We start from the raw sequence: 20,196 nt of genomic DNA on the forward strand, positions 1-20,196 counted from the left end.
GCAGAGAGAATGTTTGATATGATTTGTCAGCAGCGTTTGATTTGTCAGCAGTTTTCCAAAGCCATAAAATTAATAATATATACGCAAATGTAATTGTAAACGTAAATATAATTAAGAATAAATGTAATATTGAACAAATATTGTTTAAAAGTTTCTTTTGTAATTTAATATGCCATATATTAAATTTGTCCACCTTTATTATATTTTATATTTTCAATTATACTGATATTTTATTAATCTTAATTACTTCCATCCAATCCATTTTATTATTACAAATATTTAATTAAAATGTTTTTGTATACATTTCACCAGAACATTGCGTTAAAATATGATTTGCAAGCTAGACTATTAGAATTCTAATATTATATTTTTATATTAACATTCACATTAATATTTTATCTAAATATTTATTAATTACAATTTGCCTTAACAATTTAATTTTTAAAAGATACTTTTAGATCAATAACAGGGCAGCTGAAACGACATGAAATTCAATTTCAACTACCAAGTATTTTCTTGAGCACCCCGGAGGACACTCTGTGCTCCCCCCAGGGATGTGTGCACCCCAGTTTAGGCATGGCTGCACTAGGAAAATTTTAATTTTGTTTCTCAACAAAATTCGGAGATACTCAGACTCTGCGTCTGTGTGTGGTGGAGCAGACACAAGGAACATTGCCAGATGGGCTGTTTGAGCAAAGGAGCGATAGTTTGAAGAACTGCATTAGTAACGGCAGGCCACTTTGGACTGAAGTGCGGGAGAATCCCTGCAAGTCTAAATCAGAGGATTCTTCTTCAGATCTTCGCAGCCAACGCCACCCGCCGATGTCACGGCATATCCACCAAACCAGCTTGGCCTTTCATTACATGACCTGCCTTGTGCTGCGACTCTGGTTCAGGCTCACGCTGTGAGATTGATTTGTCTGTTCGAGCATGGTCATGCTGGTGTAATGGCTTATGGAACGCCGCTGCGATTCTCTGGCCAAGCGCGGAATGGCAGAGCTCAGCAGAGCAGAGAAACCTGCTGTGTATGTGACAACTGTTGTGCCTGCTCCGGCTGGTGACGCAGCACTGTTTGCGAGTTCAAGCCAAACGCTTTTGTCTCTTTTATCTATTTTTGTCTCTGTGTCTGTTTCTCCCTTCGCCTCCCTTTTCCTCCCCTCGCTTCCACATACAATCTCACCTCAGCTTGTTACGCTCGCTGAAGTAGCAAAGCGTGCACAAGCCGTATTAAGGTATCTCGATGCTGTTTGATATTCTAAATACCGTTCCTCTCCAGAGATCAGCACATTTCCTTTGTTGCATTTCTTTTCCTTTTGCCATTTTACCATTCCAGTTGTTGTCATGTTCTTTTTCTCAGAGGAGAGAGGCTGAGCTTGGAAACGGTGATGGCAACAGAGGGCGCAAACTGCAAAAAGCACCTTGTCAAAGGGCTGGGGCTTTTACTTCAGCTGAAGTGAAATGAGGAAGACTTTTGCTCTGTGTTTTTCCTCCCACGTCAGCTGAAAATTCACCCTTAACAGGACCAAATCTGTTCTTGAACTTTCCGTGTTCCCGTCCGAGGTCAGAAAGTAGACCAAAAAGTATGACTCTTTTTCTCGTAGTACTCATTTTCCGGATAAAGTGGTTTTGATATGGAGTCTGGCTCCGAGGTAAGGTCAGGGATGTAGTGCACAGGCGGGGCGGGGGAGGGCTGGAAGGCTCGGCTGGTGGGCTGACGACTGTGTCTCCTCTCTCCCTCGGCAGTTCATGGCATCAAGTGGACTTGCAGCAATGGGAACAGCAGCTCTGGCTTCTCTGTGGAGCAGCTGGTGCAGCAGATACTGGACAGCCACCAGACCAAGCCTCCTCCCCGGACTCACAACTGCCTCTGCACTGGCACTCTGGGTAAGGGACAGAAAGGAGGGCTGGGGTGTGGGAGAGAGAGGCCTTCAGAAAGAGACGGAGGGAGCGGGTAGTGCTTTACATATGTCTGCAAGAACTGTAAAAGATGAGGTGAGTGTAGAGCAGGCTGAAAGCCTAATTAGAGTAGCGTCCAGGCTGAACATTTCACAGATGTGCTGATTTATTGAGCTGTCTGTTGCAATGACACCACTGGGGGGCGTAATGTTCCTGTGTATCAAGCATACAACAAATGAATTTTCACCTTAGACTTCATCACAAATATCCAGCACAGCACTTTACAATCCCATGGTGTTGCTCCTATAGGGTGCCGTTACTCTGAAGCAAATTGAATTGCGTGTTTAAAACAAATGATTGTGGGGTAGATGGATTGCCATTTGTTGTATGTTCATATAAAATTCAATTGCCAAGTGTGCAGTAAAATGACTAATGCGACACATCAGCCATTTATTAACAAAACGGGAAAGCTATGTGTTGGCTTCTTGTGAAACGATTAATATTGATGATTGATGGTCTCTATAAAGACGTAAATTAATCTCAATGTTCATTCAAAGCATCAGCATCAAAGCATTTTATTCCATTTCAAAGACATTATGCGGCTCATTCTTTGAAATGCTCTTCTTTTGATGTACAAAGCAAACAGAGACTCTTATAGTGGTGTCATATATAAAACAGTAGTGTAGTTATTATCATATGCCTTGTATTATTCAAAAGTAGTTTCAATGTAATAAAAAATAGGGAGGGGGGGGTATATTGCTGATTGAGTTCATTTAGATACTGTCGTGAATAAGAAAGTAAATATTGACAATACTAATAATAATGGAATAACGTTAATTTTAAAGTGTGGAATGTCATTAAGGAGTCAGGAATATGAATTATTCCGAATGCAATAGAATGGTTAATGTCCACATTTGTGTTGTGTATGCAATACTAATAATATTGATAATGAAAAATATTGATGATGATACTAGTGATTCTGTTGATAATTGTAATAATGTTAATTTTAAAGGGGATAATGCCACTTAGGGGTCAGAGATATTCATTATTCTAATAAAATAGTTTGGATAATGATAATAATACATTGTTTTTATTATTATTCAAAATAATAATAATAATAATTCTTAGTTTGGAAAATGATTAGCTGTTTTCTTTCTCTGCAGGTGCTGGGAGCAGTGTGCATCATAAGTGTAACAGCGCCAAACACCGCATTATCTCTCCCAAAGTGGACCCCCGTTCAGGTGGTTACAGCAGCACCCACTCTGAGCTCCAGAATAATGATGTGTCCGAGGGTAAGACAGAACACAGCCACAGCAGCAAAAACAGCGGAGCAGGAGGAGGGAACGTACGTGAAAAACGCAACGGCAAGGTCCACAAACCTGCGCTGCTGCACCAGAACAGCACTGAGGTCTCCTCTACCAATCAGGTGGAAGTGCCAGACACGACCCAGAATTCCCCTGTGTCCATCAGCAGCGGGCTGAATTCTGACCCCGACATGGCTGACAGCCCAGCGGTCACAGGCATGGGCCATGTTGCCTCTGTTATGAGCAGCCTATCCCAGAGTGTTTTCATGTCTGAGGTGACTGGGGATCCCGTCTACAGCATGTCCCCCACTGGAGGCCACAATACCCATATTATGGGCCCCGATGCCACCTCTCACAGCCTGGTCTTAGGAGTCACCTCTGACAGCCACAAGTTTGCCTTTCCAGGAAGCGGGAGTGCAGATACAGGTGGTCCCGGAGCAGATGGGCTGTCCATGCTCTCTGCCTCCGGCGTCTCTGAGGAGCTTGTCCTCTCCAACAGCCTAGACTCCAGTGGCATCAAAATCCCAGAAACCACCATGAACTTCGACCCCGACTGCTTCCTGAACAACCCGAAGCAGGGCCAGACATATGGGGGAAATGGATTAAAGCAGGAGAATGGCACATCCAGTGCCTCATCCTCCTCAACAGCTAGCACCAACGGTTTGCAACGCTCACCAACTATATCCGATTCGAACTACGGCTTCAGTTCTGCACTGGTGAAGAACATCAAGACCGAGGACACCTCCTTCGAGCAACAGCTGGCCAAAGAAGGGAGCTACCAAGTGGGGCCAGTTGTAAGTTGTAGCGTTTCCAGCGGCTCAGGCTCCCAGAACTCACTCACCTTGACCCCTGCTGCCACTCTGCTTCCCTCTGGAGGGGGCCTGAGTCCAAGCACCACCCTGGAGCAGATGGATTTCAGCGCCATCGATGCGAAGCAGGACTACTCCGCCGGTGCCACAGCAGTAAGTTATAGCCAGGCAATGAACAACCTAGCTCACCAGAACCGATCTCCAAGCTTTTTTCTTCAAGAAGCACCACAGACAGCCCAGAACCAGCAAGGCCGGCAGAGCTCCAGCCAGAAGGGCCACCTTCTGGAACATAATACCACTGACGGGGCCTACATGGGTCTGCAGGTTGTAAAGACCGAATCTCCTGGTAGCAATGGCCACCTCCACCACCATCACACCCACCAGGGCCAACATATACCCAACTGCAATGGAGGCTCACCCACCGAGGGACAAGGACAGACTGGCTCACTGCAACTTCTTCAGTACCAAGGAGGTTTCCCAGGCCTTGGTCCTGAGCATGAGGAAGTGGTCGGCATGGATCAGAACCGCAATGTTGGGTCCAGCCAGTCTCGTGCCACTGAAAATGGGACAGATGGTATCCTAAAGTCTGGGGATCATCTACAAGCCTGCGGAGGAGGAAGCGGAGAGAGCGGAGGAACAGATCACTTCATGCAGCAGAGCTCTGATAACGGAGCCGGAGCTGAGGCCGTGGCTTTGAGGAATGGAACCACCACAAGTGGGCCCAACAGCAGCTCGCAACAGCAACTCCAGCCACTGCTTCAGGGAGCTAATTTGGTACAGGGGCTCTACAACACTCACCACGGGCTTAGTGGGGCTGGAGCCAATGGCGGAGGAGGCACGGGGATGGAAATCAGCTTGGATCATTTTGACATCTCTTTTGGAAACCAGTTTTCTGACCTCATCAACGATTTCATCTCAGTGGACAGCGGAGCCACAGCGGTAGGGGCTGCAGGGACGTTATACACCCACCAGCTGGTGGCTCCGCCTGGGTCGGAAGGAACAGCCACCTCAGGTGGGAACCAACAGCAAGGTCAAGAGGATGCAACCAACAGGGCAGCAGGATATAGCCCCTCAGAGCTTTGCCTCCAGTCGTGCTGTAGCCCCAGTCTTTAGGTGGAGGTGCTGGTGCTGGCGGAGGCTCAGGAGAGACAGGCTCACTGGCCTACATGCATGTCGCTGAAGTAGTGTCAGCAGCAGTGGCCCAGGGCACTCTGGGAATGTTGCAGGCCACTGGGCGACTTTTCATGGTCACAGACTACTCTCCAGAGTGGTCCTACCCAGAGGTATGTCTGTTTGAAGGAAATGCTGTACATTATACATGCTGTTCAAGTTTTCCTTCATTACAATTACATACTCAAAGAAGATGATATTAGATAATAGGCTACTACTATTACTACTAATTATTATTATTATAGTCATTAGTATTATTTATACATTTTTACTTATTTAAAATATCACTTGTACCATATTTGATATCCAAACATCTCCAGTGCCGTTGCATTATTACACCACAAGATGGCAGAATACCCTTGGAAACACATTTAAAACGCAATTGATGTTGAAGTCTTGTTGTCTTCCACAAGATGGCATTATAGCATGTGTTTATTCTCCTGAGGGAAATTTCTTGAGTATACATATGTTATGTGAGGATTTTTTCCTCCATATTTCAGGGCGGTGTGAAGGTCTTAATCACAGGGCCATGGCAAGAAGACAGCAGCAGCTACACCTGTCTGTTTGATCAGATCTCTGTCCCTGCCTCCCTCATCCAGCCCGGAGTTTTACGTTGCTACTGTCCCGGTAATTTCACATGTATACATACAGAAGTGACCGACTAATTAATATTAATATATTTTCTTTAAGAGGTACATATTTTTTTAATGTGATTATAAAAAGAATGTAAAAAGAATAATGTGTTCAATACTTCAAATAAACATCAAAAAGTAAATCTTTTCCTAGATTGCAATGAATTCCTGTAAGCCTTCAGACGTCACCCCTGATAAGGCGGAGAACTGCATGAACTCTCATAGGTGTCAGTGTGATTTCCTCTGATCTCTCTAATTACGGGGTTGTGTGTGTCTGCAGCCCATGACACAGGCTTGGTGACTCTGCAGGTGGCTGTCAGTAATCAAATCATCTCTAACTCGGTTGTGTTTGAGTATAAAGCCCGTGCACTGCCCTCCCTACCTTCATCCCAGCATGACTGGCTGTCACTTGACGGTAGGTCTTCCTTTCTGTCTTTTTCTGCATTTGTGAGAGAAAAAAATATATATCACTTTACTAAATCTGGAACCTATTATGTGACCCCTGATTATTGAGCTACTTGAAGTAGGTTGTTATATAATGGTGCCTTGGCCCAAGGCTTTTCTAATTATCCCATTTTCAGTATTAACAAATTAAAAGCACATCTGATCGAGAAAAAGAGTATGTCATGAAGCCAGAGATAGAGAGAGTGAGTGTTAATAACAAATTTGGATTGAGGAAGGGTAAGATGCAGTTTAAAATGTCCATGTGCAAGGTTTGCTTTACAGTTGACCTCTAGATGGGGACAGAGGGCATGTTTAGCAAAGAAAGCTTTCTGAGTTCTGTTGAAATCTGAGCAATCAACATCAGTGCTGAATATGTATTTGAGGTCAACAAGCAAAGGTAAAGTGTGTTATTCAGAGCTAAAGGGAGTGCAGACCACCCTGTAATCAGGTAGAATTTCAGTTTAAGGACTTTAAGAACAACAGGAGGAGCTTTTGATGCTTTTTTTGCCCTTTGTGCTGTAATCTGAGGCATAGCAAGCACAAAGGAGAGATGAAGGCAGTAATTTATATAAGTGGTTAATACTTTAGGGTCAAGGGGAAGGGCAGTCTGGAAATAGTACACTGATGACTTTGAGCTTTTCGTGACATAAGACAAACTGATTGGTCCTTCACATCTGGCTTGACTTTGTATCTCTGTATTTATACAGAGGTTTTGGGGTGTTTTTTGCACAAAAATGCGTAATTTATTCTATAAGATTTGATCAACATTAACCTTGCAATAAGGTTGTTAAAAATTGTTAAATTAGCCAATGAACCTTTTAGAAGTATACTATTGTTCATTGTTAATTCTTCTCAGTGCTGTTATTAAGACTATTAAGACTGTTAGTAAGACTATTAAAAATCATTAATTAAAATAAATCTGAAGTCCAATATATATAATAAATGAAAAAATCTAAGTGAAATAAAATACAGTCCTGCTTATAAGTTTACATAATATCAGAATATCCAAAATGTTTGTAATTTTAACAAAATAAGAGGGATCATAATTCATGGATCATCCAGGTGAACGGGGTCATTTTTATAAATTTGGTTATTATTTTGTCTTGTGGGGTGTATGTATGTGGAATAGCTTATTTAGGACAGTACTAAATAAAAAAAATTAAAATAATAAAAAAACAATATGCAATTTTTATCATCCCTTAACATTATAAACATTTTGCATATTCTGCGTGGGAAATGTCAACTTATGACCACATCTGTAAGTTCTGAATGTACTGTAAGCTGCAAGCACTGAAGTTATAAAATTATTAAAACTGAAATAAAAAATAAAACTAAATAAAAATTACAAAAGCAAATTACTAAAAGTAAAATTAAAAAATGAAGATAAAAAATAAAAGCTAATATAAAATATAAAAATCCTGTAATAGTATATAAATAAAAACCAAAATAACAGATTCATGTTCATTCATAATATTTTCATGATGTCTTGAAGTGTTCAAATATATTGGCTGATGTATTAACCAATGGTAACAAATTCAACCTAAAGTTTTACCAGGTTAACTATTTTGGAAGCTGTTTGGGAGAGGATAGGACAAAAAAAAAAAAAAAGACGTGACCAAGATCCACCACCAAACACTTCTAATGTACTGTTTCAACTTGCTTTACGCACACATGGTGAACTTTACAAAGTGTCCTTTAGCTGTCCCAGTCTGTTAGTGTTAACTTAAATGCAAGGGTTTAAGTCTAATCATACCATCGCTGTGGGGGATTTGCCCTCTTTAAAGTCTGGCAAACCAAATACAATCACGCACACATGCTTCAGCGCATCCCAGGCTGTCTCAAACTGAGGTTGTGGCGTCAAAGAGCTTATGAAAATATTGGAGCATATGGGCAAAGCGACACGCCTGCCAATTTGACGTCCGAAGCTCTAATCTGCTTGCTCCGATCAGGTGATAGGAGGTTTAGCCAAGACAAACAATCCCGATGAATGGATGGGCAGCGAGGAGTGGCGGCCAGCGTTCAGATACAGCATGTGTTTGACAAGCCTGATGTTTGGAGAGCAGAAGCCTAAGCCAAACCAGTAGAAATAATCACGCATTACAGTAAGAGGGACACATGCGCTTACACCAACAGATGCACTTACTGTATGTCACTGCACATATCTATTAAATGGCTGATTTCTGTGGGTATTTAATCTGGGAGGTGTGTGTGCGTGTTATAAGGACAGGCTAAGTGCTTTGTCTCCTATGAGTCTGAGTAAAGAGAGTGCCAGTGCCTGTGTGTGGTGCTGTTTGTCTGTGGAGGTGGGGGTGAGTGTTGCTACTGCAGTGTGCATTGACAGGGTAAAGTAGGGCATGGTGGAGGAGCCTGTGCAAAGGGACAGCTGCAATGCAGACAGCCCTGAAGGCAGAGAAAGGGAGCAACAGAGGACCGAGGCCCCTCTCAGAACCCCGTTTCCATTCAGCACAACACCAGTCCATTCACATCTCACAGACAGCACAGGCAACCATGCACTTGTGACTCTAGACTTAGACAACAGTGTATAAAACACAAACACACACACTTATAAATACATACATACAATGTCTTTTGCATTATATGTATGTGTGCGTGTGTGTATTTATATGTGAGTATATATATATATATATATATAATGTATAAAACTTACTTAAAAATTTAAGGCAGCAACTGAACTACATACACTTGTCTAAGTTCAGTTGCTGCCTTAAATTTGTAAGTTTAATCAAATTGGATGTACAAGTCATTTCAACTCATTTGTTAAAAACATGTCTAGTTGAATCTCGTATAACCTGAAAAAGGAAGTTGAAAAGTAGTTTTGATGTAGAAAAACATTCTTGTGGCTTATTGATCATATATTTTACAGTACATATTACATATATAGTCCAAAATGCATTGAATTTGTTTGCATGCACACTTAGACTACTGTCTACAGTATACCACATTGTTGTGGTTATTCAGCATTTATGGAGTTCTCAAGAACTGTTTCTTAATGTATTTTCATTTAGCTCAGTGTTTTATAAACTTAAGTAGCAAAAGGTTGGTTTAGTGGATTAGTGGATAAGAATAAGCTTAACTGAATCAGATTGAGTCATGAGTTGGTTTGACTTTAAGCACGGCAGGAAACACGGTGCTGCCTGGAAATGAGGGTGTTGAAGTATGCGAGTAAATCACAAAGCCATTTTGTAAGTTATTCCCGACTCCTGCTCTGAGTCATGAAATAATGGGTGGTTCAACTGAGTGTGATGTTCGGAAGTGAATTTGCACTTACTTAACAGGTGAAGCTGGGTAGAATATCAATGGACTTAGTACATACAGTAAGACCATGCTATTAGAAAAAGCAATAATACGTAAGTTTTAGATAGGAAGTGTCTTGTTTGTTTGGCATGTTATGAGTATCCCTACAAGTATATAAAAAAGACATTGTGCACATGCTATAAGCAGTTAGGATGTGGCAGACGTGACTGTTGTTTCTCAGAAGAGGGCCATAACTATAATCATACTCAATCCAGTTACTGGATTTTGGGGTTTTATGCTTGCCTCTGCACTGGCTCTCACTCCTGGCCATTAAACCACAGCCTGGTTTCTATATCGAGCACTACTGTCAAATAAAACGATTTCGAGACAAACCTCAGCGTCTGCTGTTTGACACTACATTTATCGTTTCTTTTCAGCTGTGCGCTCTGATGCTCTGATGCTCTAATGGCACACAGCTGCCTGCCTTGATTTGTCATAATGCAGAATGGGGGCGGGGCTTTGCTTCTCTCTGCAGCATTGCAGGTAGGAAGCCACAGGCTGGAGTCGTTGTGCACTGTAACCATGGCCAATATATTGTCTTCATGCCAGTTCATATTGTCCACCGATTTAAGTGTGCGTCCAAATTACTGTCTAGTTATTCAGTGGTCAATCGATGCCGCTCTTTGCACATTACCGAGATGAACCAGCATATTAACATCGGTTTCTCACAATGGCTGTAATTTATAGGTATAAAAAAATAAACAGTCGTTCACATGTATCCAAAATTATTTGTCTGGCTGCGTATTATTTGCGTGAACGCAAAACAACGTTAAATGTTTATGGGGAGATGTACTAATCTGGTATGAAACATTGAGGAAAAAGTGGAATAGTAATTATTAATGGAAAGACAGTGTCAAATGCTGTCTTTTCCATTAATAATTTCTGCGTGAAGTTTTTCTTTTTTCTTTTTTTTTTTTGCTTTGTCTTCATGGATCGTGGAAAAACTAGGGCGTCTGTTTACCTGCGGCACGTGCGCAGCGTCTCCTCGCTCTGTGATTCACGCACGCGCACGCAGGGGGGAGCAGTAGTCAATGTTGCCAAATCTCGCTATAAATGCGCTTATAACTAAATTAGAGGTTCCTTTTTGTTTTGTTCCTGCGCTTGTTTTTTCATAATTCATAGAGATAGAGAGTTGTTGTGTTTAAAACATAAACATATAAATTAGATAAAACATAGCGAGCGAGATTTATTTGCAAAATGATGTCTTTGAATTAAATACATATTTTTTAAAACTACTAAAATATATTTAATGGATCCCAAAACACGCGACAGTCCAAAAACCGCAACCAAAACATGTTCACATTGTAAAGACTTTATGAAATAACAAGGCCGAAGTGGCTTATCATAAGCGGACTTGGCAACACTGGCCGTAGTGCTGGAGTAAAGAGGGGCGGGGGGAGAGTACGAGAGTAAGTGAGCGGGCTTTACATTTCTCTTTGCTCTTGCACGTCGCTTCTACACTTGTTTCTATTGTTGATGAGACCTTTTAGGACATTCCCACAGTATAAAAAGGATATTTATTTTGCCCAGTATTAGTAAATATAGGGGCAAACTGCGTGTGTGAGACACGGCCATTTGGGACATTGTGGTCAGGATGCCGATGAATGACATCTGCTTTTCCTAAAGACAAGGGACCGTTTGCTTTGCAGGGCGACTCTCGATGGACAGTGAAATAGAAGGTTGGACATGTTTGAATGAACCTAGTGTCTGTGTGTGTGTAGTCTTGTCTCTAAAGTTACTACATGTGCTTAGCCCACTTTAAACCCTTATCATTTCCATCTGTGGAAGACCAAGTGAACATAGTGCTTTACTTCAGCTGTTACGCTCTGTGCGTTTTTCCTACCTTTCCTTGCTAGATTGTGTTTCGAAAAATAAGTCCGTTGAGGCTCAAGTTGATCCGTTCTGCCTGAATTCAGTCTCTACTGAAGCGCTGCCTTTATAGTTTCCTATAGAACTAAATGTGTCAACTTCCAAAATAGACATCAGACTCTGATCTTGAACATACATGAAGTACGAGGCGCTAGTGAATAAATGCTGGACCAGACCACCTGAACAGAACTTGAACAGACCACCTGATTGTTCCGGCTTTGAGGCTTTTTTTATTTATTATCCTTAATATATGGTCCTTTCATGATTTGAAAAAGGTTCTCTAAGCTGAATGTGCTCGCCGTCTTACTCTCATTTCGATCTTTTTACACAGGAAATTACAGAGATCCGCTTGTATTACACTTCGTTGCAGCAAAGCATCACACTGCAAAAGTAGGAAAACAGCTCATTTGTGCGGCAGTCTTGTCATTTAGTGGGTCTGTTAGCTGTAGTCGTGACCGGAGTGTGTGTGTGTAACACACACAGCAGTCCTGTGATCTGCGCTCTTGTTTTCAGCACCGAGGACAGCGACGCATCAGGCACTCGCAAGTGAGCTCGTGAAACATTCAAAAATACGACACAAGTGAGACGAACGAATTGTATAGTGGTTATGGTTATGGTTTGTGGCGGGAAAATAGAGTTTAGCAATCATTAGACTCGTGGTTCTCCAACAATGTCCTCCTCGACAACCTGTTGATACTGATGTGCTGAATGGAAAGACTGTAGGGATGATTTCTCGCAAGTTAAGCCTATATTGCATGCATTATGAAATCAGTGTTAAAGTTCCCCCCGCATTTTTTGCATAAAATGTTACTTTAGAATTCAAAGGGGTCACATTCGTGTATGTCTTGAGGAAATTAGTTTTTACTTTAAATTTTTTAAGAACAGTGCTGCATGACAGAATCTGATAGTTGTTTTCTAAATAACTTATTGCCTAAGCTTAACTTAATTGTTCAATACAAAAAAGATAGCTACTCTAATAATGTAAAAATAGAAAAATACATGTATATGACTACTGAAATATTTTCTATAGTTGTTGCATGTCTGACATCAATGCACATGTGAGCTATATCCACTCCACTGTCATGTAGTGTTGCTTCTGAAGGACACGTTTAAGCAATAAATGTTTGAAAATGAAGTTTACTGACTAACAAATTGAATATTTTTGATGGGTGAAGAATCAATCACCCTTTACCATAAGTACTTGCACAGTGTAGAAAATTGCTTTGTTATCCTGAGGCAACATAGGGTTAATGAACTCAACGACTCTACAACTTCAATGGTTTTATTACCTCTGAATTAATATTCCCTACCATGTTCCATCCAAGAGTTCATAAATTAGCTGTAATTTTTGGCATGCGTTTTGTTGCTGAACATTGCAAATGCTAAATTTATAGTGCTTGTGAATATTGATTGATTGATTGAGGGATTTACATTCATTCTATTTTTAAAACACTGTCAGTTCTTTATAATTGATATGCTTTTTAAAAAATGTTAATGCATTTTATTTCATAGTTGTTCAGTTGTTTCATTCAGTTTGTCTTATTGGAAACTTTTATTAAATTGTACCTCATTTAGAGTAATGCAGGAAATGTCAGAACACTTAACCTGAGCTTCAGAGGACCTCTGGTCAGGTTATTTCATAGAAAGTTAAGGTCATTAGTCATGACAGTCATCTTGTTAAGGAAAGGAGTCATTTCTGTACAATGTTTCTGCAGCTATCATCACACACTGAATATCCATTAAGATTAGCGAGCTTCTTGTGCAGTGCCAGACTTTCTTAACTGATTGCACTCTGCCAGATCCTGCTCTGTTTACTGCATTAAATCTGAGAAACATGTTGATTCATATAGTGAATAGACATTGCTTGATGTTTGGTTTAGTGTGCACAGTTTTTTTTCTTGTGGTAAATAAGAAAATAAGTGTCTGAGTTGCTTTTAAGATTAATTTGAAGAAGTCTTCAAATGAAAAATTCCTTGCAAATGCATTTCCCCACTGTTGATTCAGCCAGTTTCTAGCAGGGATTGGTCAAAATCCAGATCATATTTTTACACCCCAGACCAGTACAGAGTACATTCTGCTGTAGTGGCTTCTATCTAACACAATGTGCCTCAAGGGCACAATCGTTAATTAGTGTTAAATCAGACAGCAGTTAGGGAGATTGGCACAGCGGCCCTTAGACTGTTAGAGGAACACTGAAATTGATTGAAAATTAGATTTTTTGAGGCTTTTGTCTTTTTTAAAAGAGTGATAAGCCAGTTAAAGTGAAATATACTATATGAGTAAATGACAGAAGGGAAGATATGCTGATACCAAATCAAACTGCTGATGAAAGCATTTCCACTGTTAGTTTTATCACTGAAATATATTTGACATTGTACACTGTAGTCAGCATTGTTGCTTGGTTGTTTTGTATGCTTTGTTTGAATGATGACAGGGAGAGCTGAGCAAAATGTAGCTGACTCACATGAACAGTAAAGTCATTAATAACAGTCTTTTGTGAGATTTTTGTGGACTGGTACATATAAAAGTTTGTATAAAAGATTATTCACAATACAGCAAGATTATGTATAATGATGTATTAGTCTGGAACTATTGCCAAGCATTAAAAAAAAGATTTGTTAGTGCATGAATAAATGTGTCACACAGTGCCACATGAAGTAGGAGATATAACCAGGGCATGTCTTGGAGGATGGGTAAAGCAGTTAGCTCATGGAGATGCCTGCTTCAGATTTAATTTGATTTGCTGCTGGTTTGTATGGATATTAAATTGGAGGGCTCCATTCAACCAGAAAGAGACAGGATTCAAGTTTGCTCAAAATCATGTGAAAGGAGAATAAAGTATATGCAACAGAATTTTGTGCCGTGTGCATACATGTATAATATGCATTAGTCAATTAAAATATGTTATTACTTTACAAGAAGGTTCTATATGTTGATATTAGTTAATGCGTTGATATCATGAGATGAATGCATGTATATCAAGTATAAATCTTAAATTATTGTTAATTGTCAGTTCAGGGTAATGCATTAATTAATCCTAATGGATATAAAATTAGCATTAACCAAGATTAATTAATTCTGTTAAAGTATTTAGATAATTGTAGTTAGTATGAAATATACATATAAATAAAAAGTTCTTTTAAAGCATTTATTTATCTTGTTTAAGATTAGTTCACCCTGCTGAAAATGTACTCGCCTTCAGGCCGTCCAAGATATAGATGAGTTTGTTTCTTAATCAGAACAGATTTGGAGAAATTTAGCATCACATTACTTGCTTATCAATTAATCCTCTGCCTCCGCCTTCAGAATGAGTGTCCAAACAACTGATAAAAACATGACAATAATCCACAAGCAATCTTCACGACTCCAGTCCATCAGTTAATGTGTTTGTAAGAAACAAATTTATCATTAATGTGTTTTAACTTTAAAGCACTGCTTTGGTTCAAAATGTGAGCCTATAATCCATAATAATGCTTCCTCCAGTGAAAAAGTTCATCGCCTGTTGTTCTCTCACATCAAAAACCACCAACATATTTGTTTAGAACTGTTTTGGACTTTTTATAAACAGTTTTTGATCTATGCATATTTCTCTCCTGATTCAGATAAGATGACTTTCCCTGCAGAAAGCAATATTATGGATAGAAAATTTTAACTGGAAGCAATGGTTTAAAGTTAACGAAACATGTAACTGTCTTTTTGAGCGAGTCAATGAAGAAACAAGGGACTGTCTGTGAGTGAATCATGTGTTAATATTGAGGAACTTACATTCGAAGGCTGTTATTTTGTCTGTTTTTGTTCCGCTAACTAAGTTCCTCAATATCAACATATTGCTTATTAAAGGGTCATGAAACCCTAAAACACTTATTTTGAGAGGATAACATATATGAACAGGTTGCACATCAGTGAAAACAACAATAGCACTCATTATGTCTATTATTAAGGAAAAAGTGGTTATTTTTTTTGTTCTTCCGGTTCAAAAAGAAAAGTTGAGCCTACATATATGCGTTAATCTGGAGTGGTGACTGACTGCCATGGCTAATGAGTACGCGTCTACGTTATCATTTTTTCGAGCTATTCTCATTATTCATGAGAATGAACTCTTACCATCCAATCACTGCGCTGTATTATGCATGAGGTAGTCTTACAGCGGAGAATTCAAATCTCATGAAAGAGCTTCGCGCTGTCAGTTCATTTCTGTGAACATGACCACAACAATATTTAATATAACAACACATGGAGCGCACATGAGAGCTCACTGCGCGGATCATAGTTCATATCCGGACCGGAGCAAGCGTGTTTCAAGTGTTTGTGAGAATATTTTATATTCTCTCGTGCTCCAAACATGAACCAGCACCGTGTTCGCGCACATATCATGTCTTCAAATGAAATATGCACAAATAAGGGCACTGATACAACGGTACGATACACACCAAACAATGATATAGACCGAAAATCCAAAGAGTAAACAAAAAGTAACTATGCCTTTATTCTTTCTGTTTTAAATATATTTTAATATATTGAGTGTGTTGTAGGTCTGTGTTTTATTGGTTGTTTTCTCCTCTCTTCCCACCCTCTACACTCCCACTTTTCCACAGTTTTACACACCCATTTCTGGAGTCTTTTTCAGATCTAAGGTGTGAAAGACCAGTGCTGAAACAGGGGGGTTTTAAACTGTTGTATAAAAGCAATATTATGTTCGTCACAAAAACAGACAAAGTAACAGCCTTCAAATGTAAGTTCCTCAATATTAACATATTGCTGATTGAACTGTTGAACGCTTGTTGTTTGGTTACTCACTAATAAAGACAGAATACTATCATGTTCCCACTGCTCTATGCCTGTGATAGACAGTAGTACAGTTTGTGATTAGCACATTGCCATGTCATGAGTCAGTCATGGAAAGGCTTCATCCCTTTATCCGTTTCCTTCAGGACTGGAGTGTTTCCAGAAGGGTCACGCACACATTAACCCATTTAATCAGTAGTATCCTTAATGGCAAAGCAACATGTATGTAACAGTCGGCTGATGGCATTTTCTGCTAGTGCTTGAGCTTTCTGAAACAGCAGGTCCATTGGAGCTGAAAGTTCAGATCTCAAAATCTTTTTTAAACACTCCATTCTTGTTGTGACACCTGAGAAAATAGGAGTTTTGTTTTGTGTGCATGCAGTGATAGCATAGATCTCTGCTGCACTGACAGTCAGTCCTTGCTCGTGGCACTTTTGAAGTCTAGACTCAAAGAGACTTGTTCTGTGTAAGCATTCCTGTTATGGGACAAGACACTTGCAGAGGCCTCAGTGGTTGTAAATAGTGCTGCTGCCTGTGGTAATATTCCAGCAGCAGACATGGACAGAAATATAGAAATCCGCTCATGTTTCTAGCTGTGTATATTTGAATATAGCTTTATTGGTACTGTTTATCAGCTCTAAGATACTTATTATGGATAAGCATATTACCTTGCCTTATGCTTAGAATGCGTACTTCTTACTACAGTGTGGCAAAGTATGAGTGTGTGCTTGTGGCAGAAATATCTAGTACATACTGTGCAGATGGAAGGGTTTTCGGTTTAACTTACCACAATCAGTACTGACACCTTGACCTACAATGTTCTCCAAGGCTGATATGTTTAATCTTTAAATAGACCCTTCTCAGTCTTGACAGTAGAGTTGTTTAAGTTTTTGAAATCTTGTATATCTAAACTTCTCAGTTAAGAAATTTGTTAAAGGTGCCATAGGCGATTGTCTTCAGAAACATTTTTTATTATTCTGGTTGAAAGTCTCTTCACATCCTGATAGCAGTCATTAAGTTAAGTGGTCTAAATGTATTTATATATTCTGTGGAAGGTGTAGGACCAAGAAATGTTTGTCCAATCAAAACGCTCGGTATTAGTAATTTGTTGTCTCTGGTATTCTGCTCTTTGAGCGTATGTGCGTTCAGGGGGCGTGGCTTTGGACAGCGATTGCAGGGAGGGTGGGACATTCACTTTCAGTGCTATCAGGCTACAGTTAGCATTTTCCGAGATCTCCAACTGCACCTTTAAATAAGGAATGGACTTTTAAACATTTGCACTGTGAATGCAGCTGCAAGATTTGTGCTTTGTTGTTGTAATGAAAGAATTGTATAATCACTCCAGTCCATTTGCAGGTTTTTTCTGTTCACATGTAAAAGATTTCCACAATTATCATCATTTTGCTCAATAGCAAAATTAGTAAGGTTAAAAAGTTGAAATGATCACATATTAAGTCAAAATCATGAGATAAGTCACATTTATGATATAAAAAGTTAAGCAAAATTATTATTGAGCAAAACTGCAATTTTTGCTCAATTGTTGAGCAAAATTATGGAAATGGTAAATCATAAAAAGTGAAAATTATGAGATAAAAAGTTATGGCAGTTAAAAAAAAAAACATTACTTTTTGCCATAACTTTTTATTTCATAATTAAGACTTCTATCTCATGATTTTGACTTAATATGTGATCATTTCACATTTTTATCCTCATTATGACATCATGTGATAATTAAAAAAAAAAAAATCGTTTTAATTGTAACAATAGTCCACTGAACAGCAAGTTGTAGAACCCAAGTGCGGTTTTATTTACAAAAGTATAACCCAAAATCCAAACAAACGAAGACTTGACCAGAAAAAGACTTGACTTGGCATGAACAGACTTAACTCACCGACAGCAGGTTACAACATCAATACACAACGAGAGACAATGGCAACATGATGGCTACTTATAGCAAACAATACAGGTCACATGACAAGAACCAACCAATGAGAACATGACACATGAACCAAAGGACCAATATCATGAATACATGAGGGCAAGGGAAGCATGACACAAACTAAACTCCAAAATAAAAGACACGAAAACATGAATATCAAACAAAACACAAAACCCCACGTTACATTAATATTATAAAAATCTGGGCTCAAGATTTTTACAAAATCTGTCATTTCTGTATCATTGTGAGTGTGATGCATTAGTATGAATAGAAATCTTCACGTCTTTTAAAGTGATAAAATTAATCATTAGTGATCCTCACACTTGCAATCACCTGTTGCTTTCATCTGTTGTTAATTTTAAGTAGATATTTTTTATTTTTGTCTTTCTAATAATATATCAAAAAGTCAGTCTTTCTTTCATTCTGAATACTATTATTCTATTAGCACTCTATTTTTCATTGTCAGTACTTGCATTATGGGTTGGTAATGTGTAATGTGACAGAGCAGTATTGGAGATGATGCATTACCCTAGTTCATAGTTCATCCTCATAAAGTGAACGATACTACTGTCTATTCATGTTGTCTGTTCTTGAGATGAGAGGGTGAATGCAGATGGTGGTCTCAGCTGGGAGAGCCTCTGCCAGCGTCACTCCCCCTCTCCTCCACTAAATATCAGCCTACGTCAACCAGCGGAGCTTAACTCAGGAAGGGGGTTCTCCAGAACACCATCATTCTGGAGAGCTGGGGTATAATCCACCACCTGATGGCCATGCATGGGATTTTGTGATGGATGAATAGTTAAAAATAGCAGCATGCTACCATACTGCTCTATGAGCCTGCAGTATACAATTTTCTATGCATTGAATACTCAGATTATCTACTGCATACATTTGCCAAAATATACAGTTCAAAACAGGACACACTGCCTGGAATACTGTATCCCACAATGCAATGCATTCAGCTTGTCTGTTTATAATTTTTAAACACATTTTTCAACTGGATGCCACTTGATGAATTGGATATGCATGTAATTTGGTCATGTGTGACAAAATTGTTCCAAACTACTTTTTTTTTTTTCTCAAATGCAGTTTGTTTATACAGTATGTATATATGAAAGCAAGCATTGTGTATAATCTCATTTAAGTGGACACTGTTAACATTAATATAACAGAAAGATGATAACAGCTACACCCACATAGCACTTATATCCGCTTGCATAGGATTATATATTAATGCAGTACATTATTGCAGTGGTTTATTGCAACAAATAAGTGCAGTCCAGGTGTTTGCTCCCATAACTACACACTCAGCATTATAAGATGCAAGGAAGAGTGAAGTAGACAAAGTGAGACTCCGCTAGAGACTCTCTGTGATAATTCCAGGTGTGTGTTTGTGTATATGTGACACTATAGACAGAATCCTCAAAGATATAGAAGCAGTTCCTGAGCTGAAAATAAACACACACTCAGAGTCTTCAGCTCCTGACTCATCAAGTCTCCCACAGGAATAAATAGTGAATAGACCCTTAATGAAGTTCTCGTCTCATTGAGCTGTCTATCAGCTCTCTCTCTTTCTTAGCCATTACTCCCCAGGATCTTGCAGCTCACATACACAACGTATGCCTGATGTCCGTGAACGTGACTCGGTGCCCATGAGTCATTCTAAGAGCAGGGATGAAATGAAGAGGAGAGAAAGTTGTGGTTGAAGGTTGCATTGAGGCAGAGGCAGATGTTGAAATGCTTAAACAGGAGCTGGAGGCAGTTTAGGGAAGCTCACACAAGAAGGCAGTCTCTGGAATGACAGACATGGTGATATTGACTTAGGCCTGTTTCACACATATACTGTGAGTAGCACCCTTAGAAGTATCTCAGACATGATGCTGAAAGTAGAGTTTCTCTATTATATTGGCCATCTGGCACATGCTGAACCCAGCAGAAAACATGTAATGCACAGTAAACACTATGTTTTGAAATATAGCCTTTTTGAAGCAACATACTGTTCTAAAAAAAAATTCTGTTCAGTAAATCTGGCA

At 39.5% G+C, this 20,196-nt stretch overlaps 1 protein-coding gene across 1 annotated transcript in view; it reads left to right on the plus strand.

The window, feature by feature from the left end:
• The window catches only part of camta1a (calmodulin binding transcription activator 1a), a 392,827-nt gene that overhangs the window by 353,808 nt on the left and 18,823 nt on the right, over positions 1 to 20,196 (plus strand). Inside the window, 5 exon segments of the mRNA XM_058762966.1 lie at positions 1,744 to 1,884; positions 3,060 to 5,105; positions 5,108 to 5,292; positions 5,680 to 5,806; positions 6,092 to 6,226. Of these exon segments, the coding sequence (XP_058618949.1) occupies positions 1,744 to 1,884; positions 3,060 to 5,105; positions 5,108 to 5,292; positions 5,680 to 5,806; positions 6,092 to 6,226 (2,634 nt within the window).

The sequence above is a fragment of the Onychostoma macrolepis genome, chromosome 23 (assembly GCF_012432095.1).
Source record: "Onychostoma macrolepis isolate SWU-2019 chromosome 23, ASM1243209v1, whole genome shotgun sequence".
Classification (NCBI taxonomy): domain Eukaryota; kingdom Metazoa; phylum Chordata; class Actinopteri; order Cypriniformes; family Cyprinidae; genus Onychostoma; species Onychostoma macrolepis.